The sequence below is a fragment of the Malurus melanocephalus genome, unplaced genomic scaffold (genome assembly GCF_030028575.1).
Source record: "Malurus melanocephalus ecotype Western Australia unplaced genomic scaffold, MMel_1.1 scaffold_201, whole genome shotgun sequence".
NCBI classification, from domain to species: Eukaryota; Metazoa; Chordata; class Aves; order Passeriformes; family Maluridae; genus Malurus; species Malurus melanocephalus.
Genome location: NW_026623433.1, coordinates 78,974 through 106,433, shown reverse-complemented (window position 1 = coordinate 106,433; position 27,460 = coordinate 78,974). Strand labels below are relative to the sequence as shown.

General features: G+C 43.2%; 1 protein-coding gene across 5 annotated transcripts in view; it reads left to right on the top strand.

Annotated features, from left to right (window-relative positions):
* Positions 1 to 26,577, top strand: part of PRDM10 (PR/SET domain 10) — a 50,134-nt gene extending 23,557 nt beyond the window's left edge. For 4 of the 5 annotated variants that reach the window (XM_057373528.1, XM_057373527.1, XM_057373530.1 and 1 more), the window contains 15 exons: positions 3,225 to 3,297; positions 3,932 to 4,049; positions 4,996 to 5,125; positions 7,180 to 7,404; positions 12,434 to 12,781; positions 14,547 to 14,702; positions 15,406 to 15,585; positions 16,453 to 16,563; positions 17,567 to 17,767; positions 18,324 to 18,467; positions 19,529 to 19,699; positions 20,904 to 21,044; positions 21,659 to 21,827; positions 22,446 to 22,558; positions 23,320 to 26,577. In XM_057373528.1, the coding sequence (XP_057229511.1) occupies positions 3,225 to 3,297; positions 3,932 to 4,049; positions 4,996 to 5,125; positions 7,180 to 7,404; positions 12,434 to 12,781; positions 14,547 to 14,702; positions 15,406 to 15,585; positions 16,453 to 16,563; positions 17,567 to 17,767; positions 18,324 to 18,467; positions 19,529 to 19,699; positions 20,904 to 21,044; positions 21,659 to 21,827; positions 22,446 to 22,558; positions 23,320 to 23,556 (2,517 nt within the window). In that variant the 3' untranslated portion in view covers positions 23,557 to 26,577. The remainder of the gene's footprint in view (positions 1 to 3,224; positions 3,298 to 3,931; positions 4,050 to 4,995; positions 5,126 to 7,179; positions 7,405 to 12,433; positions 12,782 to 14,546; positions 14,703 to 15,405; positions 15,586 to 16,452; positions 16,564 to 17,566; positions 17,768 to 18,323; positions 18,468 to 19,528; positions 19,700 to 20,903; positions 21,045 to 21,658; positions 21,828 to 22,445; positions 22,559 to 23,319) is intronic. The other variant, XM_057373529.1, reaches the window with a different exon arrangement.
* The last annotated feature ends 883 nt before the right edge of the window (positions 26,578 to 27,460 follow it).

The following is a 27,460-nucleotide window of genomic DNA, read 5'->3' as shown; positions in this document are numbered from 1 at the left end:
CTCTTCCCCCTTTTTGGCTCCTGATCAGTTCAGTCCAGTCCTCAAAGGCCAGGGTTTTTTCCTCAGAGCAAGGTCGCTCTCTTTTCTATGCAGGTCTCTCATTGATGAAATAGTCCTTTCAAGAACAGCTTGTTTTCTCAATGTCCAAGCACCACAGCAATAGCACAGCAACCCATCCCATCTTCTCCTTACTGTGATCTTGGGTCTCCATTTTTCTTCTTACATCTCCTCACCCTCCTGCTCTGTTTTTCCCCAGTGCATGATACTAAATACTAACAACCTGAAAACCACATGGCGGCTGCCCCTATCTTGTTTTGAATTCTTGTTAGGTACAAGACCATACGTCATCACAGAGGTGTAACCAACCTGTGCAATTGGCCCAGGCCTGATGGTCAGCCTGTCCATCAACCTCAGAGCCACGATGGATTGGCTCTAAAACACAGGGGGTAGGGCTCCTTTTGCTGGAGAAGAAAGAGAAAGCTTCTAGAACTTCCTCACAGGAGCCATCTTTGTGGTTTCTTGGTCTCATCCCCCCACCTCCAAAAATTGGGCTAAGAAAAACCATGACAGATAGCCAGTATCCCCCGTTTTGTTCTAGCATGGACACCATTATGTGGAGTACATACATGACAATGTGCTGACGTGTATCAGGATCACAGTTGCTGCTACAGTCCTCAAACACCCAGGGCACCCCTGGCTAACATTGTCCAGCTGTTTTGAAAAATAGGCCACAGCTCTTCGTGCTGTGCCAGTACCCCCAGAGAAACACTTCTTCGCTCATATGGAAAAAGTTCAAAAGGCTTACTTAAGTCCAGCAGCTCTAGCTGTCCCAGGTGTTTAAATGCAGCCTTTGTACTCTCTATGGACAATAAGATGGTTCTCTTTTCGGCCACCTTAAGGGTCCCATACAGAGGTGTTACCAGTAGTCTTTTCCAGTTCTCCGATTCTTTTGCCAGCTGGCTTTCAGATTTCCAGGTGAGTTGTCTCAGTATCTCTCCTCTCAAAAGCGAAGAGCTTTTAACGATTTTTGTGCACAGGAGTAGGGGTAGTGGAAAAAACGAATTTCAGACCCAAAACAGTAATCCACTCGAGTTCATTGGTCAGTGTAGTCATGGTTCCCTGACCAGGAATTGAACCTGGGTTACAGCAGTCCGAGCCCTGAGCCACTAGACCACTAGGGAATGTAATCTGACCTTGTATCTCTTGTTCAGAGGAGCTATCTGTGTTGGGCTCATCAGACTTGCCTTTAATTGTGATTGTTTCTCCCTTTGTTTTGGCACTGCTCGTTTGGTCTCCCCCGCTCCCGGCTTCTGGGGCACCAGGAGTGGCAACAGGACCTGTCCCCGCTCCGGCCCCACTCCTGCCCCCAAGGCTGTCGGGCGGTGGTGGACTCGGCCCCTCTCCGGCCCCACTCCCGTCCCCAGAGCTGTCGGGGGGCGGTGGGCAGTCATCCTCCCCTCCCAGCCCTGGAGGGACTGGGGGAAGGGGTGGCAGCGGCAGGGGATGGGGAGGGGGTGCTGCCTCTCCCCCCTTCTCCACCGGTGCGGGCAGCACTGGCGGTGGAACAGGGGGGGATCCTCCCCTCTGCTCTCTTCTCCTTAGTGAAACCATCTCCACCCAGCCTTTCTGCGGTTGACTGTAAGCTTGTTCTCTGTTTAAAATTATTGCAAACAACTCTGCATRTCTCAGCTCCTCATACCTGCCCTGGACTCTGAGTTCTACCAATAACTCAGTAATCAAGTCATTATCCAGAYTCCCAAACTGTGGCCATCTCCTTCCGGTTCTAAGRCCTAAAACTGGCCAAACACATGTGCAGAGTCTTACTAACTCCCCYGTGTTCACAGCTGTCCTCTTCCCGGTTAGACCTTGCCAATGTTTTAGTATTACACTTAATGGGGCTTCACGGAGTATCTGAATACTTTGAGAGGATGATACACACCCCATGTTCTGTTTATAAATGAAAAAGCAGCTAGACTTGGAAGCACGAATCAAACCTGCGACCTCACCCCCGCTACAAGTTGCAGCCTAACCTTTACTGCAAAAGCAGACCAGAGAGAAAGCAGAAGTGCATGCATGCAAGAAACCTGCCCTTGCTGGGTCTCTGCCACCCGAGCAGAGAGACCCAGCCCCTGAGCCTTTCAGCTGCCTGTTGCACTGAGCCCTGGAGCAGCTCTCAGGCTCTGTGTGGATACAGCGAAGAGCGTCCTCTTCTTTCCACACCCCCGTGGGAAAAGGAAATTTCCTTATCACAGAAAACCCCCATTTTACAGGGCCCCCCTAGCCACAAACCAACCATTTGCTAGCAAAAATACCGTACCCCTTTTATCTTACCTCCTCTCCATGCCTTGTGTTGGATTTCTTTGAAGTTCCCAGTCTCAGCTCTGGGACTGTTGCTCTTGATCCCAGAGCTAGGACTCGGTCTCCTTCTCGTCCCATCTGGGGTGCCAGAAAAACTGTTGCCTTGAAAGGCCAGTTTTTAATAAAGACACAGACATGGTTAAGGGGATAAAAAGGGTTTCACCTCAGTATTTGGGATCCCAGGTGCACAACTTGATGTCAGAAAGCACCCCCATGTATAGCACGGATACAAATTTTATAGGTTTCAGGAATTAGCATATCTATATAGGATTCCCCAATAAGAAACTTAACAAATGCAGTAATGTCCCCCTATTCTAATGAATCCCCCTCCAGAGAGAAGGCTTCACCCAAGGCTGGGACCTCGGGTTTAAGACAGCACAGGGCACACTGATCCCTTCCTCAGGATGTTTGGTCTCTCTGCCCAGCAGAACTCCTAAACTAAGCTGGAATATCAGGCTACAGGAATTATAAACATGTGGGCCAGGGGGTACAAGGGATACCTAAAGRGTACAGAAAATGTATAAAAGGATATAAMAGTATAAAAAAGCATAYATGAAAGGAAAGGCAAAACTCATCAAGCATCAAGATTAACCTTACTTCCTTTGCAGCTACTGGTAGCCATGTGCAAGATTAGCRTTCAAATCAGGAATCTAGACTTTGAAATTAAATGGATATTGTTCCTGAGTTCTTTCATTCCTCAGTGAGGGTACATTGATTTTACCAGGCTTTATTGTTGAGGATGAAAGGAGCTATAAGTGTTAGTGGTTGAGGCAAGTGAAGTAAATATATTGCTTAAATGCTGTTTTCGAATGAGTTTCCTTTTTTGGCTCCACCTAGTGTCCTGTTACTTTCTGCTCCTGCTGCAGGTGTGGTATGCTGCCTCCTACGCCGAGTTTGTGAACCAGAAGATCCATGACATAACTGAGGAGGAAAGAAAGGGTAACTTGGGATCTTCTGCTTTCAGTGTGGTGGTGGTTGGGTGTTGCACTTTTTACTTTCAAGTATATGGACTGTATAGTGCTCCCAAATTTCTGCTAGGTTGGGAGAAGTTAAACCAGATCTAGCTTGTGTTATTGGGGCTTACTTCCAATAACTCTTCTCATGAGATTATTACATTAATTTAACCATTTACCTCAGTTTTTGGGAAGCCTGAAGTTGCTGCTCTGAGAGGTATGTTACTGTACTTAATGTCTACTGTGTGTCATGAACTGAGGTGTGACTGCTTTAGATTTAGCAGTTTCCCTTGATCTGCCTTAATTTATGCCAGAGGCGCAATCCTGTAGGTGCTCCTCCATACAAGGGTGATKTTTGGAATCCCCTTGCATTTCTACCAGTGTTGATAGTCCATAGGAATTGTCTCAGTGATTTTTCTGTGTCTCTGTGATGAGCTATGGTCATGGCATAGTGCAGAGGGGATAAAAGCAAAGACTAGAGGAGCAGGGGTGGGTATTCAAGGGCCTGTCTAACCTTCAAGGGAGAAATACAGCCCACTGAGGACAGRGAGGCTGGGGGCAAAAAAAATGAGGTGTTTAATTGATGGTGAGTGAAATTATGTTATTGACATTTCCAATAGTGCTCAGGGAGCAGGAAAAGAACTGGCCATGTTACGAGTGTAATCGGCGTTTTATGAGCTCAGAACAGCTCCAGCAGCATCTCAACTCCCATGACGAGAAGCTGGACTTCTTCAGCAGGTACTGACAGGCTTAGCTTTAYTTGTGGAACACTGTGGGGCTTCCCCAAACATGCAGAAAGCAGAGGCTTTGTCCTACAATTCTTAGTAATCAATTCAAGAGAGATCAGCTCAGCACCAGAAGGAAAAATCATGGCAGCAGGAGGCTATCTGGTAAAAGAGACTCTGTGAAAGAAGTTGCTTGAGAAAAATAAATACTCCATTGAAACCGGTGAAGATTTTTTGTTCTGCTTTTTTTAATTTTTTTTTTTCCAATTGCTAAAAAAACTTGTAATGTTTCAGTGTTACATTATTTAAATACTGATGTTGCTCAGAGATATGGAAGTATAGAGCTTGGAGAACAACTTCTAGTACCTCATTGACCTTGGCAAGATAGTTTATCCTGACATTAAAAACTGAATCTACAAACACCTATCACAGAGCAGAAGACATTGGTGCCTTCTTTCTCCTGGAATGTAGCAAGTGACTCTGTTTTGTTTTGTTTYTTTGACACAATATTGTTCCCTTCTGTGTAGTGGCTGACATCAATGGCTGAACACTTTTTGGTGAGGGTTGTTATGTCTTCAGATTTTAAGTGGGTTTCCTTGTGCACTTATTCCATCATGCTGAAAATGCTTCCAACATACCATAAACTGGGATGTTGGAAGTGGSAGACTTGCCATGGCTGAGGGCTGGATGGAAGCCAGTAGTCCTCTTGGTCCCATGATTACTAATAGAAATTTTAATATGTTCTGGTCTTTGGTTTCTCATAAAGCACAAAATAAATAGATACCAACCAGAAACCCATTGTTTTTGCTGCCAGAATTTCTTCAGTTATTATTTACTGTAGGCCATTGTTGCTGAGTTGAGTGGGTGAGTAGTGATGCTGAGAAAGAAAGCATAAAATCAGTGGAAAATACAGATCCATCTTTTTTTTTTTGTCTCTAACCTGGAACGCTATTCTGCAGAACCAGAGGCCGAGGTCGCGGGCGAGGAAAGAGGAGGTTTGGACCAGGCAGACGTCCTGGGCGCCCTCCCAAATTCATGCGCWTGGAAGTAACCACTGAAAATGGTGAAAAGTGTGAAGAAGGGACACAGGTATATTTTTGGAGATGGAGGGRAAAAAATAGCATGTAAACTCTTGATTAAAAGAATTTGGGGCATCAGTGCAAACCAAGGGTGTGCTTTGGACTTACCCATGAATAATTCTTTGTTTCTAGCTGGAATTCTCTGCCAGGAAAACACACTACTTCCGTGCTATAAAACCTGTAAAATCATTTGGATTTCTGCAGCAAGTTTCACCCCAAAGTATTTAGCAGTGAGGTGGGTTATTGCAGCAGTTTAGCAGCATCACAAAAGTAATTTAGGTAGTAAAACTGTAATGGGAATTTAGGTTCCTGTTTGTCCTTTTTAGAATGTGAGGTCAGCCTGCTCTTACAACTGTTGCTGGTGGGATTAAATCAGCTTGAGATATGATTCTTTATGATGTTTTAATATTAACAGAAGGGCCTCCTGTAGGCAGTCTTACTGCAAAATGTTCTTTTGGTTGTAGCTGTTGATTATATTCTGTGTGGACAGAATATAATTTAAGTAAAAAACTAAATTCTCTCATGCTGACCATGCTTAGGTTACCACTAAGTTCTTTTACGAGCAGCGTCAGAAGGGATCAGTGCTCTGTTTTATGACTTAGCTGAAAGCTGATATCTGGAGTGGTAATTTTCCTCTGGCACCTCACTGGATCGTGGCTCCGTGCTGACTCAGAGGGAGGAATGCCTGTTAATTCCTGCTGCAATGCCCTAAATGCTGCATTAGGTGCAAAAAATAGTGAGCTCACCCTCTCTGCAGGCTGACATGCCTGCCAGGTTCATTTAAACAAATAAACCTAATAAACAAATTTAAACAAATAAACCTAATACTGGTCCCAAACCCTTCACTCTGGGGAGATGGCACTTGCTGGGCACAGTCTGGTGTGTGAGTGGCCTCTGGACTGGAGGTGGCTTGTGTCCTGCCAGCTTGGAGCATGGCCCAGGGCTGGCTCACGTCTGTGCAGTGGGGCACGGAGAACTCCCAAGCTGTCCAAGGTCTGCTCACCTTGCTAAAGCTGGGCACAAGTTCTGCCTGGGAACTGGAGATTCAGGATGCTGAGAGCACCGCTGGGTGTCAGCAAGGTGGAAACTTGCCACCGAGACCTGGGCTGGACACTGGGCTGGTGTATTGTTTATYAATGGTCTCTCTCTGGTAAGCACTCACGGTCTATAAGGGCCTCATGCCTTTGTTTTCTTCTTCCACACCCACTTTTGTGCTTTGACAGCACCAGCCTTCTGCTGACATAGTTCAAGATTAATTCTGGTGCTCCATTTCCTAGTTAATGATTTTAACTTTCTTCAGTTGCATTACATGGTGTCAAATGTGAATCTGTGTGTGTTTTTTCATGTAATACAAGATGCTTCCATCCCAGAGGAGTTATTGGAACTTAYAGAGAAAGAATGTAGACTTTTGGCATGTGCTTCCTGCTCACAATACCCTCCCTTTTATGCTAATGCAAAAGGGGAGGAAGAAGAACTTTTTGTGATATCTGTAAGTGATGTGTGCAGAGCTGGAAACTGGATAAAAAAACCAAACTGCRTCCAGTGCCATCACCTGGTTTGTCACTCTCCAGTTCAGCACTCCAGAGAGTTTGTTAGAAAGGACAAGACCCTGCAAAATGACACATGATAATGCTTCATAGCAACAACAGTTTCCATGAGACAGAAATTCTCTCCTTTCCCGGGTCTGCTTTAGTCACTCTGGTCAGCCTTCATCCTCTGTCATTAAAGCAGAAATAGTCCTGAGTGCAGCMGAGTCTTCTTAGCTATTAACAGCCRGATAGTGCTGATTGTGGCTGGTCAGACAAAGGGATGGCCCACGGAGAGTCAGTCACCCACTTGCAGCACTGCTTCCCTGGTGTTCTGGGTGATGCTGCTGTAGCTGAAGGTGGTGTGCTGAAAGCACCATAGGATACCTGTAGGAGTTAGTGTAGCCACTACACTGCACTGTTTTGTTTTATAGCTTGTGATKAAATATGTAGAAATCTTGTTGTCTGCTGAGTATTATCAAAGTGTTTTTCAGTGGGTGGGGGGAATAATCACTGGTTGTATGATTTGCGATTTCAGGACTTGCTGCATTTTTCCAGCAAGGGGCAGTTTGATGAGGCCGGACAAGCTGCATTGAATGGTCTGGAGCAGCAGGAACAGACTCCAGTGCTGCCAGAGCCGCAGGTGGCACTGGAGCAGCAGGAAAACCACACACTCCATGTGCAGCCGCAGCACGAGGGGAGCACAGTGCCCACGCAGAGCACCATGACAGCAGATGACATGAGGCGAGCAAAGCGCATCAGGGTAAGCACATAGGATGGGGAATCACATCCACTGTAACCCAGTGAATGCCAGACCTGCCTGCCAGGGCCAGCTGGTCCTCCTTTCACTGTCGTATCTGTTTACAAATCCAAATAAAGCACCTAATTCCTAGTAGTYTTCTTTGCACTGAGAGGAAGACAAATCTCATGTAAAGGACCAGTATCTCATAGATGCTGGTGAGAACTGATCAGGAGTTGGAGCTGATTGAATTCCAGCACAGTAATTCTTTCACGGAAGCACAGTACATCCAAGCTGGCAGGCAGGGGTGCTTCAAACAGCCAGCAGAATCGTGGTKCTATGGCACAGACTTAACATCTTGCTCACAGCACCATCTGTGTCTCTCAGAACTCTTTTGCAAATAGTTGCCAAAGAGGAACCACAACCTCAGTTTAGATCCACTTAGATGATGATGATACTTAGTGATAAAATCCTTTTTTGGGATAGAAAACCCTGCCTTTGAGAGCAAAACCTGTGCTAAGAGCTTTGTGTACTGACAGCAAATACTTTGTGCCTGAGCTCTGTGTTAACTGGGTGAGCTGATTTTTCTCTGCTATGTGTGGGAGGGAAATGATTCAAGCAAATAATCCTTGAATCTTTGTAACTGGGAGATCGGTTTATTTAGCTCATTTTTTTTTTCCTTTTTCTTCCATGTGTTAACTTTGGGTTAAGGAAAGAAATATCTGCAGTGGAGTAAGGGTTCATTTTTAGGGGATGAGGAAGGATTAGAAAAGAGTTGAGTAACTGGTCTGTATAGGAAGATGTTGAGCCAAATTTTGCTTGCAGTGGGTGGGGGGAATTTACAGCAATATGTATGCAAGACCAGTGGTGGTGTCACCCCAAAAATGCAGTGGCATGTCTTGAAGGAAGAGTTTGGCTTGGGCACATTAAGACTGCCCAGTTTTTAACCATACAAAATGCTTGTAGTCTCTGATGAGTTTCTACCARTGACTTCATTTTCATATGTTAAAAGCTTGGGGGATTTTTTACTGAATGTGTCGAAGGGGGTATAATAAGTACACACAGAGATGCTGAAGTTTTGACAGASCATAGAGATGACTGCTTAGTGTGCTACAGCTTCTCAGTAAGATGAGAAAGTGTTGGCCATTTCCCTGAACTTTTGAACCYAAGATGTTAACTTAGGATCCTCTGAAATAATAAATGTAGGAAGGGACAGAAATTCTGAAGTTACTTCTTTGTTTTGACTTAGCTTTTGTTCTCTGTAAATTCATCACAAATGGATGACAACTCACAGGATTGCAGTGGTGGTTTAGTGACATGTTTGTATCTCACATCTTCCTAACTCTCCCTGTATCTGGCAGCTCATGTTCAACAGAGYCCTGGAGATGTTTCAAGGCAGGAGCACTGGCAGAATGGCAGATGGATGGTTGCACAGACRTTTCCAAATTGCATCAGGCAATGAGCACCTGAAATAAGATTAAACCTGCAAGCATCATTTTTTAAGCACTGAAAAGTSACCCTCTGAATGCTCACTCAACTCACCTATTCACAGCACCTGCCTACAATAACACACACTCATAATATARAGAAGCAAATATTAGCGTTTTAGATATGTAGTACATTATTCACTTTCAAAGGACAGGTAGAGTTMTGAGTCCTGGTAATGATTCTGAAACCAGTGAAGCTCTAATTCTTGCTTATTACCTAGGTAGGATATATTTTTTGAAACCAGTTGTTTTTTGTGAATTGCTTCAGCTTTTCTATGACTTAAGGCAGTGATGCTCTGAGACTGTTTTCATGCTAGCTGGAAGCACTGATCTGTCCTGTCCCAGGGTTCAAGTCCTGATAGGCTCAGCTCATTTTTMAGCCTCTGCTTTAGAGCCTGTGGGGTTTTCCTTGAGGTCAGATCTTAACTATGGCAGTTGTGTTTCTAGTATTGAAAAGAGAGACACCCACCCTTCAAGAATTCTTGTGAAAAATTAGAGGAACATTGTGGTCCACAGCCAAACTGAATACTTGTTCTTATTTCAGTTCTGGTCAGTATGTAGGGTTATCTATGTGCTGATGCCAGAAATGGGAGGGATAGGAATATGATTTGGAAAGCACAGTMATTTCCTTCATGGTGAAAGAAGTGCAACTGGTTGTGTAACAAGGAGCACAGCTAGTAAAAGAGGGTTAGAAGAATTCCCGTCTCCTTAACTTTTTCACTCTYCTAATCCCTAGCCTGTTGTCATCCTACCCTGATTATTCCCTTCTGCTGAAAGCATTCTGTTCTCACTATGGTTCTGCAGTGCACATTGCATCCTTATTAATTAGCCCTGGGAAAACAGGAAAGATGGCMAAACACCTTCAAGATTATCTGTGATTTTTATCTTTGCCCTTTWACCCCCTTTGGGCTGTTAGTAACTAGACAATAAACTTTGGAGATCTGTTTAGTGTTTCCTGAGGCAAAAACCTCAAAGCAGTAAATTSTAGTTGGAAGAGCCCTTGCAGTGACCTGCAGAAGTCAAAGCTTCTGTTTTCAAGTCCATTGCGTAACATAAGTATTTTTCTCTCCCTCAATGCTGCCTGCTCAGCTGGAGCTGCAGGTAGGTTTGGGTTTTTGTTTATTGGGTTTTTGCTGTATCTAATCTGATGGTACGTATCAACATTGACTTCCACATTGTCTTTTCCAACTCCTGTTTAGTGTTTCCTGATTGACMCTGCACCATAAATTGTTACATTTGTTCTTCTTTAGGTAACCAATTCCCAGAACTACGTGTTACCTGAATAACAATTTGCATTCTTCTAGTTTTGGTTTTTTTTTCACACCAGTTCTTTGTAAATTTAAGGTGGATTTTATAGGCGTAAACTGCTTGGATGAACAGCTGTAATGTCAATCTTAAAGTTTTGGAGGACTTGTTTGTGCAATTGTGMTGGATCAGTACTACAAGTTAATGAGACAACACTTAGTTCTTTTGTTTTTATAGTTGATARATTACCTAGGCAAAGAGCAGCAAAACATTTCATCTTCTGTAACCCTTGAGATAACAAGGGTATGTTGAGTCTGCCTTCTGTATTAGCTATCAGCTCACTGCTAAGGTACYAGTGATCAAAACTCAAATTAATAGTGCAGTTCAGGACTTGAAATATATCTTTTAACTCATTTTATTAGCATATCCCTGTGGATAAGGGGGAAATTATATCCTTCAGACTCCAAGCAGCACATCAATTTTTGCACAGCACACAGCTGTCTTTCCAATTCCCAGTGTGACTTTCAGCAGATCCCTGTATTTCCCATTATCTCCACTTGTAAAATGGAGAATGGAGATAATGACAGCTCCTGGGAAGGGCTATTTGGAGTTCCTATATTAAACTGTTTGTTTGGCTTTTTAATAGCAAAACATTTGCTCTCTTGTTCTTTTCTGGAATAAAAGTCTAGGTTTCCCGCTGCAGTTCAGATGGTGAGAAGGATCTTTCGGGTTCACAYGTTTAATCCTTAGCACAGCATTTCACATTATTCCCAAGCTGTTCCCTCATTTCAGCAGAAGAGYTTCTAACTTTACTTTTTCAGTGTCAGATGTTGGCATGCACTTAAGGGACRCAGCCAATGTCATCTGTGTCAGCTGCCACATTCCCTCAAGGAAAGGAGACAGGAAATGAGGGAAATTTGTTTACAGAAGTGTTGAGTGTATCTCATGGAGAATTGGGTCATCTGGAACACATGTGACAGAAGTGTCAGCAATATTCTAGTGGAATTGAAGTGCTTTGGGTTAGGAGAGGAGGGACCTTAAAACTAAACCATTTCTAATCCTTTGCCATGGGYAGRGACACCTTCCACTGGACCAGGTTGCTCCAAGCTCCATTCAACCTGGCCTTGAATATTTCCAGGGATAGGGCAGCTCCAGCTTCTCTGGGCARCCTGTGCCARGGCTTCACCACCCTCACAGGGAGAATTTCTTCCTAACGTGCAAACTGAACTTTTGCTCTTTCACATGATTTCTCTATCATGATGTAGATTCTGTGTGTAACATGTGAAAAGAGAAGACATGAATAAATAACGTTTTATAGAAGTATTTGGGAGAAGAGTGGATACTGCTTCGACTTCTTGCAGAGGAATGGGGCATTGCAGTATACTTTGAGTGCAGTATGGGTGAAAATGTGCTGTGGGATTTCACAGGACTCAATTCCAGCTTTGCAACTATCCAACATCAAAGTTCTCATCCAATACTGAAATGCAGGTGYAGGACACCTTCCCTCTTTCTACAGGCAGTGCATTCAGCAGCATCTGTTCTCCAGCAGAGTGCTTGGTCAGAACTGGGATGGCCCTATAACATTTATCTGAAGGGTAAGGGGTTAAAGCGAAGACAGAACAATCATGAAATGTTACATAAAAGGCAGAGTGAAGGCAAACACCAAAATAAAATAAGAGGCTGAGAAGAAACATTGTGTACAGTAGGAGTGGAGAATTGCTCTCAAGTTCTTACCTGCTCTCAAAAGGCTGCCATTCTGCCCTTGTTGTCAGGTTTTGGAACTTTGTTCTTCTTTTTGGCAACAGTAAAAAAGTTTAGACCAGCACCTCTTGAATTTGTGTTCCACTAGAAGTTCTCCAGTCAATGCTAAACCACCACTGCACATCTCTTTGGTGATCTTGGATGAAGAAGGCGATCTTGTAAAGGGTTGTGGAACTTCATAGGCCCTGCTCCTGAGGAAAACACACAATGCTGGCTCACCATTCCTTTGTGTGTTGGCTGAACTTAGGACCTGATCCCAAATAATTGGCTGGAATTGCAGCTTTTCTCAGGTCCAGGTTTGTGCTTCAGAGAGGACTTAATTTTACAGAGAAAATTACATGCTTAAGACAAATCACCTAAATCAGAAGAAATCAGGGATGGAGAGGAAACTTCTGTCTCTCACAACCTCCCCTGCTGTAAATTGGAAGCAGCATATGATGGAAAATAATTTTTTGAAGTTTAGGTTCATTGATCATTTGGTATATTTAATATGAATATATCTGGATGTGGAATCTGTACAAAGTAATGAAAGCTAGTGGTCTCTTGGATGCCTCTTTCAGAATGCAGCTCTGCAGCACCTGTTCATCCGGAAATCCTTCCGCCCGTTCAAATGCCTGCAGTGTGGGAAGGCTTTCCGGGAGAAGGACAAGCTGGATCAGCACCTGCGCTTCCACGGGCGGGAAGGGAACTGCCCTTTGACCTGTGACATCTGCAACAAGGGCTTCATCAACAGCGGTGCCCTCGAGAGCCACATGAAGTTCCACATGGACCAGAAAACCTACTCCTGCATCTTCTGCCCCGAGTCCTTTGACCGCTTGGATCTTCTGAAGGATCACGTGGCCATCCATGTCAATGATGGCTATTTCACCTGCCCCACCTGCAAGAAACGCTTCCCAGATTTTATCCAGGTGAGATGCTGCACTGATTTGAAGCACTGTTTTGGGGGTCTCTCGCAAATCTGTGGGATTCTCAGTGCTCTCCTCGTGTAACTTCACAGCAGTTCATTCTCACAGGGTGCAGGGATCCCCCTCAGTCAGAAAAAGATGAGTGACCAAGCACTGCTAGACATTGTCTTATGACACTGAAGTGCTCTGTCCACTAAATCATCAGATGCAGTGCTTCAATCTGGTATTAGAAGGCACTGTACTGCAGAAGGAGTGGGTGTCTTATTCCCAAAAAAATGTCGGAAGCCGAGGTCTGAAGCCGAGATGACTACTACATCTCCTTGGCACAAAAAGGAATTGTCTTTTGCTGTGCTCAGCTTGTACTTGAACACACTTTGCCCTATGTCATTAAAACTGAACAAAAAACCGAATGGTTTTACATCTTTAATCCCTTGCCTGTTTTCTGTCAGGATAATTCATTTGAGCAGCTTGCAGAAATGCCAGAACAGATCAGAATACTCTGCATCCTGACTTCCCTTGTGGGCTTCAGCTGGGCACTTTATTCTCCTTCTCTGCACACTGCAGTGGAGCAGTGACTAATGCAGCTACTCTGCACTGTGCTGAGCACTTGGACAAGGTTGTTAGTAGAATTTAAACATTCTATTTCCATGTCCAGTAAGAAAAAACTGAGATGGACTATGCACATATTCATTATCCTTCCTAGGGACAAAGCGATGGATGTGTCTTACTGAGCTGCCTGACTGAAATTGAAATGTAGAAATCTACTGTAAATCAGTAATAGGAACTGATAGACTATCCACTATGCTAAAGAGGAAAGGATGGGGGAAAGTGATTTACTAGTATAATTCCATCCTGGCAGCAGCCTTTTATGTTCTGTAAATGTTCAGCAAGGAAGAATGTTGGATGATTCAGAAATGCTGTACTGCAACCTAATTCCCTGTAAATTTTGCCATGCAAGTGATTGCAAGTCCCACGGCTTTTTTCSAACTATTCAGTTCTATTTTTGACATTTAACAATGTTTTTTTTCTCTTTTTGCTATGTGAATAATTAAGTCTAGTCACTGCTGCCTACTTAAATACTTTTCTGTGGAACAGACAGAGATGCCAAGTTGTTCCATATATGATCAATATTAGAAGATGGTAAGGATTTAATTAGAGATCCATTTCTTGACTAGTGCTTGCATTTCAAATGTCAAAGCTCGTTAGTTCCCTTTATGGGGGGAAAGGAACAGAAAAGCCCTACAGATACCTGAAGCAGTCAAGGATAGTACCAGAGTATGGAGAAATAACTGCCATTCAGGAATGGTGTGCAAATGCTCTTCTGATTAAGGTTGGGGTTTTTTTGTCAATTGTCATTGCAAACTCATTGTGTCTGATTGAAAGGAATTAGTCCCCTTGTTGTTTTTTTTTATAAATGAAGGGAAGATAATGAACCTCAGATTTTTGTAGTAACTTGATGGTGATTCTGTGCAAATGCTACATTGTGGACTTTTGCYGCCCATTAAATGCAACTGTGTAATAGCTGATGCCTTCAAGAATCAGTCTTGAGGTAATCAAATCACCGATCCAGATGAGTAATAAAGATGTTTTGGCTTTATAGAAACTATTGTTGAGATATCAACTGTTCTGCTGAAATACTTTTTAAACCAAAGCAGATTGGACAACTGCAAAACCTTTTCCCTTTCATATTGCAAAGAGTTTCCTGGAGTGTTTTACCACTCACTTCTCTTTTGAATAAACTTCATTTTCCTGTGATGTGCCATTTTAGGTCAAGAAACACGTGCGCAGTTTCCATTCTGAGAAGATTTACCAGTGTACAGAGTGTGACAAGGCTTTCTGCCGCCCCGATAAGCTGCGACTCCACATGCTGCGGCACTCGGACCGCAAAGACTTTCTGTGCTCCACCTGTGGCAAGCAGTTCAAGGTGAGCTGGCTCTTGGCTGGATCATTCCTAGTACCTAAACCACCATTCCTTACCGTCATTCAAGCAGATAAACTCATGTTTTCAAAGGTGAAAGRAAACTATGTGTGTAAACATACTAGAGTTGCCTGTGAGTGCATGCACTGCTTGATGTTCTGTGTGAGCTATGGCATCCATTTCTGAAGGACAATGGGCAAGGTCACCTCAGCATCTTATTTCAAGCAGATCTTATTCCTAATAATATAATAGCAAAGGAACTTTCTATCTGCTCACTAAGAGCTGGGACATCATACAGCTCCATTGCCAGGTGTTTGGGTTACATTGCTTATATTAGTTCTGTTAAAAAACTTCTTGCTGATGCCAGTGTATTAATAATATTCCTGGCTAAGATGCCTGTGTCCATGGCATCCATCTTGTCAGCACATCATCCAGATGCCTTTCCAAATCCCACYGGAACAGATGGAACAGACTGTGAGCCAGGTAAACTGTGGTGGCAGCAGCCTGCTCCCTGTCACTGAGTTTGTGATGGGACACTAAGGAACTAAATGCTTCTGGGTAAAGGAACACATCTTTCTGAGAGGAAAAGCTGGAGAGAGATCCCTGAAGAACTCACACTGTGGCTCTTACACATAACAGTAARTAAGTAACTGTGAGGCAGTTTCTGTGATATTGCTGACATTTTTTCTCCCCAATTGTTCCTTCCCAGAGGAAGGACAAGCTGCGAGAGCACATGCAGAGGATGCACAACCCAGAGAGGGAGGCCAAGAAGGCTGATCGAATCAGCCGCTCCAAAACCTTCAAGCCCCGGATCGCATCCACTGACTATGAGAGCTTCATGTTCAAGTGCCGCCTCTGCATGATGGGCTTCCGCCGCAGGGGCATGTTGGTGAGTGCTCGGGTGCTCTCACAGCCTCTCTATTCTGATGAACAAGTAAGGAATAAAGATGGAATTCCAGCACTGGAACACAAGGRTCATAAAAGGGTTTGGGCTGGAAGAGACCTTAAAGCTCATCTCCTTCCACCCCCCTGCCATGAGCAGAGACAGTTTCCACTAGACCAGGTTGCTCCAAGCTTCTGTCCAATCTGCTCTTCCAGCCAGGATGCTGTGAAACAAATTTCAGCAAATTTTGTAGCAGAGTTGAGGCAATACATCTTTTTTTTAACCTTTGTGTCTTACCTCTTCCACAAATTTGCACATTTCACTGCCTGTGCCGTATGTCAGGTTCTCAGTACCATATTTCAGCCCTAAATAATACTGACTGACTGTGTTTAACAGGACTTAAGATGAAAATACTGCCTTGTTCACAATACTGCCTCAATTTTCCTGTCTTTCCTGTTTTTTGTTTCTCCCCATTCTCTAGGCCCTCTCCTGGCCATGCCTTGTCACTGTCTCTGGATAAAGGCTGTTCTGACACAAGAGGTTTTTTGCAAAGGTTTCATGGGGGCTRTGATCTGGGCAGAGATCACACTACCTCACTCTCAGATATCAGCTGCAAGACAGTTCTGGCAAACTATTTTAGCCCTTCCTATCTAATTTTGGTTAGAAAAACTGTAAATGAGCTCTAGCAAGACCACATTTACCCTTCAGCGGTTAAATGTGAGTGCACAGTAACCCTTGCAGCRGCAAATGTTTCCAGTGCTGCTGGTTTGCATAGTTCAGTTTTGGTTTGGCTGTTAYCCATGTCAGGGAGAAGCATCAGTTTTTTGGCTTCCAGCTGTAATATGTTCTTGTTCTCTGTTTCTTTCTCCTAAGGTGAATCATTTATCAAAGAGACATCCAGACATGAAAATAGAAGAGGTGCCAGAGCTCACGTTGCCCATCATAAAACCCAACAGAGATTACTTCTGTCAATACTGCGATAAGGTGTGTGGGAAGGCACCCCTTGGAGGATAGCTCAGTCCCAGCCCTGGATGCAGTTTGTCTCTGCATAGAAATCTCTGGCAGGGTTTATAGCTGTTCTGAGGTGCTTGCCAGCAACCTTCCTGCAGTACTATCCAAAAAAAATGAAGACAAAATGCACTTAGGCCAAGGTAGTGGAATTCTAATTGAAAACTGCAGTTCTCCCCTTTCTGCTGTGTTTGGAAAACTTGACTACTATGATCCAGCAGACAGTCACTGACCCTTAGTCTTGTGTTAGCCCAGGACTAAGTATACTGTCTGTGTATAATTCCTGGCCACTAAGTTCTTTTGGTTTCTGTATCACTTCTAAAAGTTAGTCTCTAACCCCTTCTATTGTAAGCGGCTTACTAGGTCATGTGCCACTAATTCCCATYGTTCAGTGGAGCCTGAAACTGCTTCTGCAGTGCCTTTGGGTTCTTGCTCTTTTTCTCCTTTGCCTTTTATGCCTGGGGGCCTTTATTTACCAGGGAGTGCATTTTGACTGTCCCTATCCTCAGTATGTCTTTCTGTGATGTCTACTTCCTTTTGTTTTAGGAGAGAAAAAATAGTTTTAGTTATTAGATAGTATTCCTTCGTTTATGTGCCTGAAGAGAACTAAAAGGAATGTTGATCAGTGAACAAACAGTTTGATGATTCGTGTCAAGTACAGACATCAACCCTCATAACAAATTAACATTGGTCATTTGATCTTCAAGTATGGCAAGTRTGTCCTGCTGTAGTGTTTGCTTGTGACATACAATATGTTCTCAGAAGGCTTTTCTGTGCTACACCAGGAGTCAGTTGCTCTTACAGGTTGATGAAATACTGGAAGGTATATGTTCATGCCTTTTGTTGTAATTGTTTGGGGATTTAACTAAATGTATTGTCTAAAGCAACATGCAGACCTTCCAGATCAAGATAACTGGTAGCTGTTTCCTGTGCAAAAACCAACATTGCACCATTTTAATTCCAAATTTTTGCCCTGCAGGTGTACAAGAGTGCCAGCAAACGCAAAGCACATATCCTGAAAAACCATCCTGGTGCTGAGCTACCTCCAAGCATCCGGAAACTGCGTCCTGCRGGCCCAGGAGAGCCAGATCCCATGCTGAGCACCCACACCCAGCTGACAGGCACCATTGCCACCCCTCCAGTCTGCTGCCCTCACTGCTCCAAGCAATACAGCAGTAAGGTATGGGGGGTTCTGGTCTTAGCCTYTCCCTGGGGATGATTTTTTACCATGGGCTCTGTCACCTGTCCATCTACTAGCAGAGCTCTCCTCATCTGAGTCAGAGTACTGGTTTCATGATGTGTGCTGACAGTGCAGGCACAGCCTGGTTGTTTTAGGGCTAAAAGATTTCCTGAATAGAGTGTTTGTGCTCGAAAGAAGGAATGGAAAAGTTATCCAAGTGTGATCATAAATGGAAGGGCTTGGAAACTGCTCCCTGAYAGTTACTGGAAAAATGAGCAGGGAAACAAAACATAGAAAAGATGACCCTTGGAAAAAGTCATAAWACACTTGGCTATGCTGGAGTAAAAAGCTGTTGAGGACAATAAATCAGTGTCTGCTCTAACCAGCAGCAGCTTTGTGATCCTTGTTTTCATCTTGCTGTCCAGAGAATYTCATAGTGTGAATCTTGATGCTGCTTTACTGCAGGAAACCTAAAAGCTGCATTTGGCAGGATTTCATGWGGCCCTGAGCAAAGTTACTGACTGTCCTTCCAATGCTCCTTTGCTTCTCTCTGCAGACAAAGATGGTGCAGCACATCCGCAAGAAGCACCCAGAGTTTGCTCAGCTTCCAAACACCATCCATGCGCCACTGACAACGGCTGTCATAAGTTCCACACCAGCTGTTCTCACCACTGACAGCACAACCGGAGAAACTGTTGTGGTAAGGGCTGGAGGCACAGAGGGGCAGTGCAGGGAAACACACAGAACAGGAGCTTTCTGGTATTAGTAAACCTGGTTTATTTGGCAGATAGCACTTTAAAGCCTGTGTTAGGGCATTATTTGAGATCACATTTGGTTTTGAGTCCGTGTGGTGCAGTTTTGCACTGCCAGGAGCTGTTCACTTCTTTCTGGAGCTTTAAGGATTTGTCTTTTATCCCAAAATCCATTCCTTTCATTCAGACCTACTGACACCATGTAGTGTACTTAATGAACTGAGAGATACACATCTCATGGATTTTCACTGGGACTGTTCTCCCAAAGGGCTTGCAGTTCCTGGCATCAAGAGGACAAGTTTAACAGTGACTGGAGACTGGATCAAACTGTGTTCAAGGAGTCAAGATCTTTTTGTAATCYTTTGGACAGCATAGCACTGAGCAATATTAATCTCCAGTGGCTGATCTCTATACTGTTAATACATTAGCTGCCACAAAAGTGAAAGCTGAGACTAGAAAATGTGTCCTTCRGAGTGCCGGGATACTCTGTAGTTTTAAATGTCCTACTGATCACAGTTTAAAGCTTCCTATCTAAAGACTAACTGGATAAAAGACCATTTTGCTTGAAAATTGAGAGGTTCAGTCAGGATGCTGTTGGTTTCTTAAGCTTAAGTTATGTACTAAATGTCTTTACACATTAGAAATACAGTTATTACTAACAGGGGAGGAAGAAAGGTGGAATATGCCCATGAACCACTTTTTGACTTGGAACCAAGACAATTCTTCACAAGTACAGGACTTTTGTTGTTTRATTGAATACTGGTATGTCACAAGATGAAAATAATTATTTTTATTATGATATGTTAAGTTAGCCCTTAATGGTCCTGACTAGGATTTAGACTGAAGAGAGTGGATGATCCCTGGTGATTACTTATGACCCCAATCTCTGTAACCATTAAGCTCTTGTAGATAAATTACCAGACCCAATGTAAGTGTGGGTAAAAGAACTACAGCCCGAAGAAGTCCATCAGTATGATGGTGATCTGTGTGTCTCTCTCTCCCTGCTCAGACAACAGATTTACTGACCCAAGCAATGACGGAGATATCCCAAACCCTCACCACAGACTACCGGACTCCCCAGGGAGATTACCAGCGCATCCAGTACATCCCTGTGTCTCAATCCACAACTGGCTTGCAGCAGCCTCAGCACATACAGCTGCAGGTTGTTCAAGTGGCCCAGGTGAGTAACCTGATGGGGATCTTGCTGGGCTTTTGACCTCTTCCCTACCAAGCTGTGTGTTCTTGGGGCTGTAGCATGCAGAAGTGTTGTAAGGAGTAGTTACAAAAAATGCTGCAGCTACTTTTTACAGGTTAGTCAACTGATAAGGCATAGGGTTCCCTTCATAAGCACTTGTACTGGGCATAAATAGTCCTRCCAGCCTTGGTCAGCTTGCTGGAAACACATGGACACAGTCCAGACTTAGTTCTACTCATCTGGGCACCCTTGCTCAAGTCTGCTCTAGGAATGTTTTCCAGCAACTGGAAAAGTGGATCAGTGGGTGACTCATTTTCTGCAGTTCAAGACTAATTTGCACTTCCTTGTCCTCRGTGAGTCAGAACCAAAATTTGGGGTACAGAGAGTGGTTGCTTATTCCYTTCACAGCATCTATTACAATATTCATTCTCTTAAAGCTCAACAGCCTCCTAAAAATGAAACCAGAGTGAACTAGAGTAACTGGGCTGAGGAAAACATCTCAGATAGCTGTAAGAAATCACTGTCATTTTCAAATCTTACCCACTGGAGGAAGCTGAAACGACCATGTGTTTATATTGGAATCTGAAATTCKGTGTTCTCTCTTACCTCTCATTACAAATCAGGTTATGAATTGGGTTAATAAAGGCCTAAACAATGGCCTCAGTTGATAGTGGCTGTGGCTGATGTAATGATACAAGAGCATGAACACTGATTCYTGCAGGCAATATTAGCAAGATCTTAATTTTATAAATATCCAAGACTTGTAATTCAATTACTGCAATTAATATCAATAGCAAGTGTTGCTCAAAAATGTTTAAAAACCTTCTGTCAAACTACAGAATTGGATATGCAGATCTCAAGTATCTATGTATGTATAGAAAGATGCTTACAGAGAAGTGGTTAACAMTAATCCTGGCTTTTGAACCCTTTGGTTTAGTCCAGCCACTGCCACAAACAGCTTGCGTGATATTTCCATTGGTATCACTGAGATAAAACCATCTCTGTGCCATTACATCTGTTTAATGGACTTTATCTCCTGCAGTGCAAAGAAACTCAACAGGGTTGAACACATGTGCTCCACTAAGGCTCCTACCTCATTTTTCCAGACCTTGTGTCCCAGAAGAGGTTTACATGCCTGCTTTAGTAAAGAATTTGAGTTACAGACCTCATCTTAATTTTTTTTCTCCAGGCTACCTCACCTCATCAGTCCCAGCACTCTACAGTGGATGTTGGGCAGCTCCATGACCCCCAGACATACACCCAGCATGCCATCCAGGTGCAGCACATCCAGGTCACAGAGCCATCACCAGCAACTCAGTCATCATCACAGGTATTTCCCTCTTTTCTTCAGGAAAAGCTTTCTCTACTAGCCTGCTCAGCTGGCATATTGCATGTGCTGATGGAGGGGATACTGTTTTCTTTGTCGTTTAAGGGACCACATGTGAAATGATTCTCACATTGAGATCATCAAGCAGTGCCCAGATATCTCAGGGTGCATGGGGGTGTTTTGTTGTGGGTTTCTTTGGGTATTTGTTGTGTGGKTTTTTTGGTGTGGGGTTTTTTTCCCCTAACACTATGTATAAGGGAGAGATAAATTATAAACAGACACATTTGCAACTTAAATGAAGTTTGTCAGTTGGAAAATGTAAATGGAAACTGACATTCCTCAAATATTTGAAGTGCAGCTCTTCATGCTGTTGGGTAGAATTTAGCCTCTAATCTCAGGTSTCTGTCATAGACCCACTTTGGCAAGCAACATCTCTACTTCAGTTTCCTGGTCAGTGCTTATTGCCCATAGAGTGAAGCAAGTTGGAAGAGAGTTCTTGTGCTCGATATGCTCTGGAACCCRCCCCATATTTTCCCTTAATGAGAAGGTTGTATTTGTAACAGCAGAGCTGTGTAATCCTTACTACACCAAGAACATTTGCACCTTTTTTTCTGTAGGTTGGGGGTCAGCCTTTGAGTCCCTCCTCACAACAACCTCAGCAGGAACTCAGCCCCTCACAGATGCAAACAACTACATCAACACCAACCCAAGCCCTCCAGCAGCAGCAAGGCTCCTCAGTTCAGCACACGTATCTCCCCAGCAACTGGAACTCATTTCGGAGCTATTGTAAGTGTCAGCAGTAGCTCTAATTACTTGTCTGGCAAGTGTGTGTGTGACTGATGTGTGCCCCGTGTCTCCACCTACCAAATGGGACAGTGTTTTCAGAGCTCATTTAGCTTTGTGGTTAATTTTCATAGATACCAAGATGATAAAGTTTCAGACTTTATGCAAATGGTTGTACCAACTCTTCCACTGTTGTCCATACTGATCCAATACATGGTTTGGGCAGGCACACTGGGCTCCTTTATTCCAAGGAGCTTGCATTCAGCAAGAATCCATGTGTTGGATAGCCACTTGTTCAAATTTGGATAGGTGCTTGAAAGAATTRTRTGRAARGGAGGGTGGCATGAAGATGATTTCYCATGTCCATGCAGTTCTGGATGGTAAATCTGTGRTGATTTGAGTGAGAACAGGATGTGTTTTCTCTGCATGAATTGCCAAATCTCCAGCTGGTGTTAACTGGCATAAATCTGCTGAGGCTTGTAGTGTTCTATAAGGCCTTACATCACCTCAATTTCTATTCAACATCCACTGTTTCAGACTTTRAGATGTAASACTTACTGACATRAGACATGATCTTTGAAGGTTGTCTTTGAGTCTTGATTATCCAATTTGCATTTTTAGCATCAGAGATTCAAATGATGACCATCCCCCAAGGGCAGTATGTGATCACAGAGACTGCTGTGGGTACCCCAGTCACCACTGTCAACACAGGACAAGTGAAAGCAGTTACTCAGGTAAGGAAAGCCATCATGGCCTTACTTTCATCCAGAATATTTTCAGGCATAAAGTGCTTCAGCTTGAAGGTTTAAGGAATACCAAAATCATGACAKGGGCACAGAATGGATGTACCTAAAGAGGTGCAGACTGCACAGTGTAGTCTGCATGTAATCATTTACAAGGCCCATGCTATCTGCCCTTGTATGTATGACTCCTTCCAGTTTAAAGTCTTCATTTAATCACATTTGCAGGACAAAGTATTATTTTGTAGTACTACTTAGTCTTAAAAATATTTATGATTAAGTAGTATCCATTAAACCAAATTTCAGAACAGCCTCTGGAAGTGTTTCAGTAGCTTTCTGYTATCTGTAAGATTAGAAACTAAAGAGTTCCAGCTATTCCTTGTAAGCAATCAAGCATAAGGAGGCAGGTCATTGGCCTGTGTTTGTATTGGTCACTGGGGGTGCAATTTCTGCTAGAACATGGGGAATACAGGAAAAAACCTTTCAGAATAGTTGAATTAAAAATTGCTATTTTAATCTGTAGTGATGTGTAATGAGTTTGTGTCATGAGTTTAACCAAAATTAACCAAATGGCAAGTCCAATGTCCTTCAAATCAAAAGGCAGGCATTATGTTGCTTTCAAATACATTTAAATGAAATAGAGCTTTGTTAAAAGGTTCCTTGTTCACACCAAAATGTCTGCCAGCAGACTATTAGAACAGCAAAGTTTCAGAAGATAGAGTGGTTATTATTTATTTTCTGTATTCCCCATGCAGACTCACTACGTGATATCGGAAGGTCAGCCTGATCTGGAYGGCAAACAAAACTCTTCACTTTCCAGCGAGGTTCAGGTGGGCGTTTCTCAGCCYGCAGCCCACACAGATCCCTTGGAATCCCAAGCGAGCAGCCAGCAGCAAACCACCCAGTATATCATCACAACCACCACCAATGGGAGTGGCGGCAGTGAAGTGCACATCTCCAAACCCAGGACCTTCTCAGCAGAGCATGAGTGAAGGAGCCTCGTGGTGCCATTTGCTTGTCCTTGTCACCTCCCCAACAGCCCAGATGTGGGGGTACCTTGGGGCTCTATATGTTTTAATGTATATGCTCACTTACCTTCCACTAAAATCTTGGCACTCTTGGTAATGCTTTAAGAGGGTTTAAGTCCCCAGTGACCATGAAGTACCCTCAAAATCCTTCTGGGATGCTTTTTATGCAGCTTTTAACAAAAAGGACAAGAGAAGTGAGATGTCTGCTTGCCCTGGACTTTATTTTTGGCATGTCTGCTGACCCTTATTTTTCCTTCTTTGAAGTGTCTCCAGCAAAMAATTTTATTTCAACTGCATGGGAAAAAGACTGCCTAACTGAAGGCTTCCTGGCAGATTGTTATATGTATMTTTTTAACAGGAGCCATTAAACAGGAGAACATCATGTAAATTGCCAGAATATGGCAGAACTGCTTCCTGTGGCTTCTAGCAGCCAAGGTGAAAGGGAATGTCCCTGCTCCATGTGAGCGATTGCCGGAGAAAGGAGCAGCAGCAAAGCAGTGGCTCCTGGTGTCCCTGTGTGGGGATGGATTGAACAATGAAGCTGTGAAGATGTGCTGAAGCAGTCCTTTAAATTATTATTTTTCCAGCCCTCCAGAACTGTTTACATGTTGTCTGCCCTGGCCCTTTACCCAGCAGTTCCAGAAACCAGGAAAAGCGCAGTCTTAAACCCATGTTGTTTAGAACAAACTGATTGAAATCCTAGGAGCACCTAAGGGTAGTACCAAGCCACTGTTACCTGTTACCTCTTTTCCCTCCAGTGTTTGCAGGGAAAATTGATTTTTTACCTGTGAACAAGAAAAAAAAAAAGAAGAAAGGCTCAGCTAAAGCTGTACAGCAGCTTCTGCTGTAATCTAACATAGTAGTGCCAGAAGAAAATGAGGATACAGAGCACTCCTCTGAAGGGACAGGGCTCTGTGGCCACCTCAAAGTAAACATATTTCTCCTCTTCAAGGCCGGATGGAGAGTTGGTTATTTTAGTTTTTTTCCAAATAACCTTGTTAACAATGCACTGTAATTCCTTTGGACAGTTCCATAAAACAACCAGGCCCGGACTCAGGAAACACAGAAGAAACATGCTAGTGGACCACTATTTATGGGACATGGAGACCCATCCATGAGGGTTGCCTGATGTGGACCTGGTCAACATACAGAATTCATGTCACATTTAGGGACCAGGAGAAAGGGAAAGAGAAGGTTTATCTTTTAATGCCATGTAATATGTTTTTCCTTACAAAGTTCTCCTTCACATGTCGCCTTGGTTGTTTAAGGCATTCTGGTGGTTGCAAGAATATGACTAGAACTCCATTGACTTCTGGTGGGATATAGCATGTATATCTGAACTTCCATTCACTGTGGAAAACTCATCCCGGGACATCTGTACATAACAGGATACATTTATTTATAAAACAAAAACAAGGAAGGGTGTTGTGTCTTAGAGGCCCTTGAGACAGAAGAGCTTGAGAGGTTTTTTTTATTTGTTTATTTGCACTGAGTGTGGTTGTGGGATTCTTCCATAGGTATTCCCATGGATTCAGGTGCAGACTACCCATGTGAATAAGCACTACAGGTTGCAGTATCAGGTTTTATGGAGTTAAAGCTCTTTGACATGAAAGAACCCCACACTCAGGCCACACAAGAGCAAATCTGGTTCCTTGTGGGCAAAGCCTTGTAGCAGGTATTGCATTGGTACCTAACRTATCTATTAATGTGGTGTGGAAACAGTATTGAGAAAAATCAGTTGGCAAATAGTGGCCAGCTCAGAACTGTTCTGAGGTAGSTTTGAAGTGACTTGCCAAAATGTGGATTACTTTGTTCCTGGGATTTCTCTTCTCTTGCTGTATGACTGTACTGGGGTATTACTGAACCAGTTAAAATTAACATGGACCACAGCTCCCATTTGGTCAAGGGCAGTGATGAGTGATTTTAAATTCTGTGGATTTTGACAAGCAACCACAAAGCCCAGTAAGTAACTTGAATTCCTGTTGCTGAGGACTTTGGAATTATGATGTTGGGCCTTGCAATGTTATTGGTGCAGAAAGAGAGTAGGGGGAATTTTTGTCTTGGCTTTCTTCAGGCTACTGCTGATCTAATAACAAGCCAGAAATGCAACAAGTAGTAGGAAAATAGCAGACTTGGAAATGGGAGACTGGGAATACTGGGTACTGGGGTACTGCCCTGCAGGAGCAATTTCAACAGTCTTAAAATTTGACTATAGATTAACATTAAATATGTTCCCATTAATGATGTTGTAGACATGGGGTTCAAAAATTATTTTGCTTTATTCACCTTTGTTGGAACAGTTCCTGAATGAGAACAGTGGTACCAGTTACTTAYAACTGAAAACTATTTAAAACAGAAAACCATTTTAAAAGAGCCTCTTTTAACTCAAATCTTCCTCATCAAAGTTTCTYTGCCCCACAGCAGCAGCATGCTGGGCTGTCGGCCTGACTCCAARTGAAGTAATTCCTAGTGTCCCAAGYTGAATGAATGCCCTTCTGTGAAAGTATCCCTGGGAATGGAAGTACCACAGATTTTCCTTCTGAAATAAGGAACTGCAGTGATTGCACAGATGGCAAAGATTGCATGGATATTTTTTCCCCATTTCTGCAGTGCAGAAGGTATAAGATGTATTATTATTATTATTTTTAAACCAGAGCAACCCAAAGATCTCTCTAAGTTGTGTCCCACAGAAGTGTAAATCCACAGTCCTCTGAGTTGTCTGCAATGTCCGTGTTTTGTTTGGAGATGCTGTCCCTTGGGAGGCATTTTGGGTCAGATTCTGCATTTTCCTGGAGGAAAAAGAAAACAACCCCAGCCCACGTAGGCTGATCTTGCACCTCTTGGACTGCTCGGGCCTATTTAACTGTGTATGTTTATTGTACATTTGGTGACTGTTGTGTTCAGAGTCTCGTGCAACCTGGCAGGTGTAAAAAAAAGAAAAACACAAAACCTGAAAATAATAAATCTTTTTCTTGTTTTTTTTTTTTTAATCACTTGTGATAACCAGTCTTTCATGGGGTAAGGCATTCAGTGGAGGGTGAGTGAAGTGGGGTGTGGATAAATGGGAAGACAACAGTATAGAAGTTATAGAGGAAAATACGTTTGCTACTCTCTAAATGGAACACAGAATTTCCCACAATGCAATCCAAAGTGGGGTAAATGGAGGGTGGAGTGGGAGCTCTGGCTCTGCTGAAACCCTTGCAGAGCAGGGAATTTTAAAAATTATTTTTAAATTTAAAAGGTAGTACTTTTTAGCTGATCAACTGTACAGCATCTGAAAACTGAGGGAGATAAAGCAACAATGGATCAGCAACAATGACAAAATCCCTCTAGGAGTGGCTCATGTCCTCATCCCAGAGTTATCTGAGTTATCCTGAAATATCCACTCCCAAGATATGACCATCGCTCACTGTGTGACTTAAGTCACGCAAGCTCCACCTAAACATATAGTATAAAAATGAGTTAAAAACAGGGAGAAATTGGAGAAGAGTTCATCATAATTTCTGAGATAAATCTGTCTCTTGCCCATTGGGTAAGACCTGCACTCTGATTTATCGTGAGTCACGTTTTGTCGGGGATTAGAGCTTGCCTGTCCATTGCTTTGAAAACATCTTTGCTGTCAGATGCTGTTACCAGCAATCCTGAAATTTAACCTGTCATTATTTTATTAAGTGTTACTCTGTAAACTGTTAATGTGAGTCCTTGGAGGACGCTGGCAGTGGGTAAAGACGTGAAGGCCCCGGAAGAACCGCTGCTGTATGAGAATTTGCTGCGTTAAAATTATTCAGCCTTTTAACATTTAACAGTAATATTAGCAGAGTATATCAATGACTAATCCACTAAACAGGACTGCAGTCAAGCCATATAA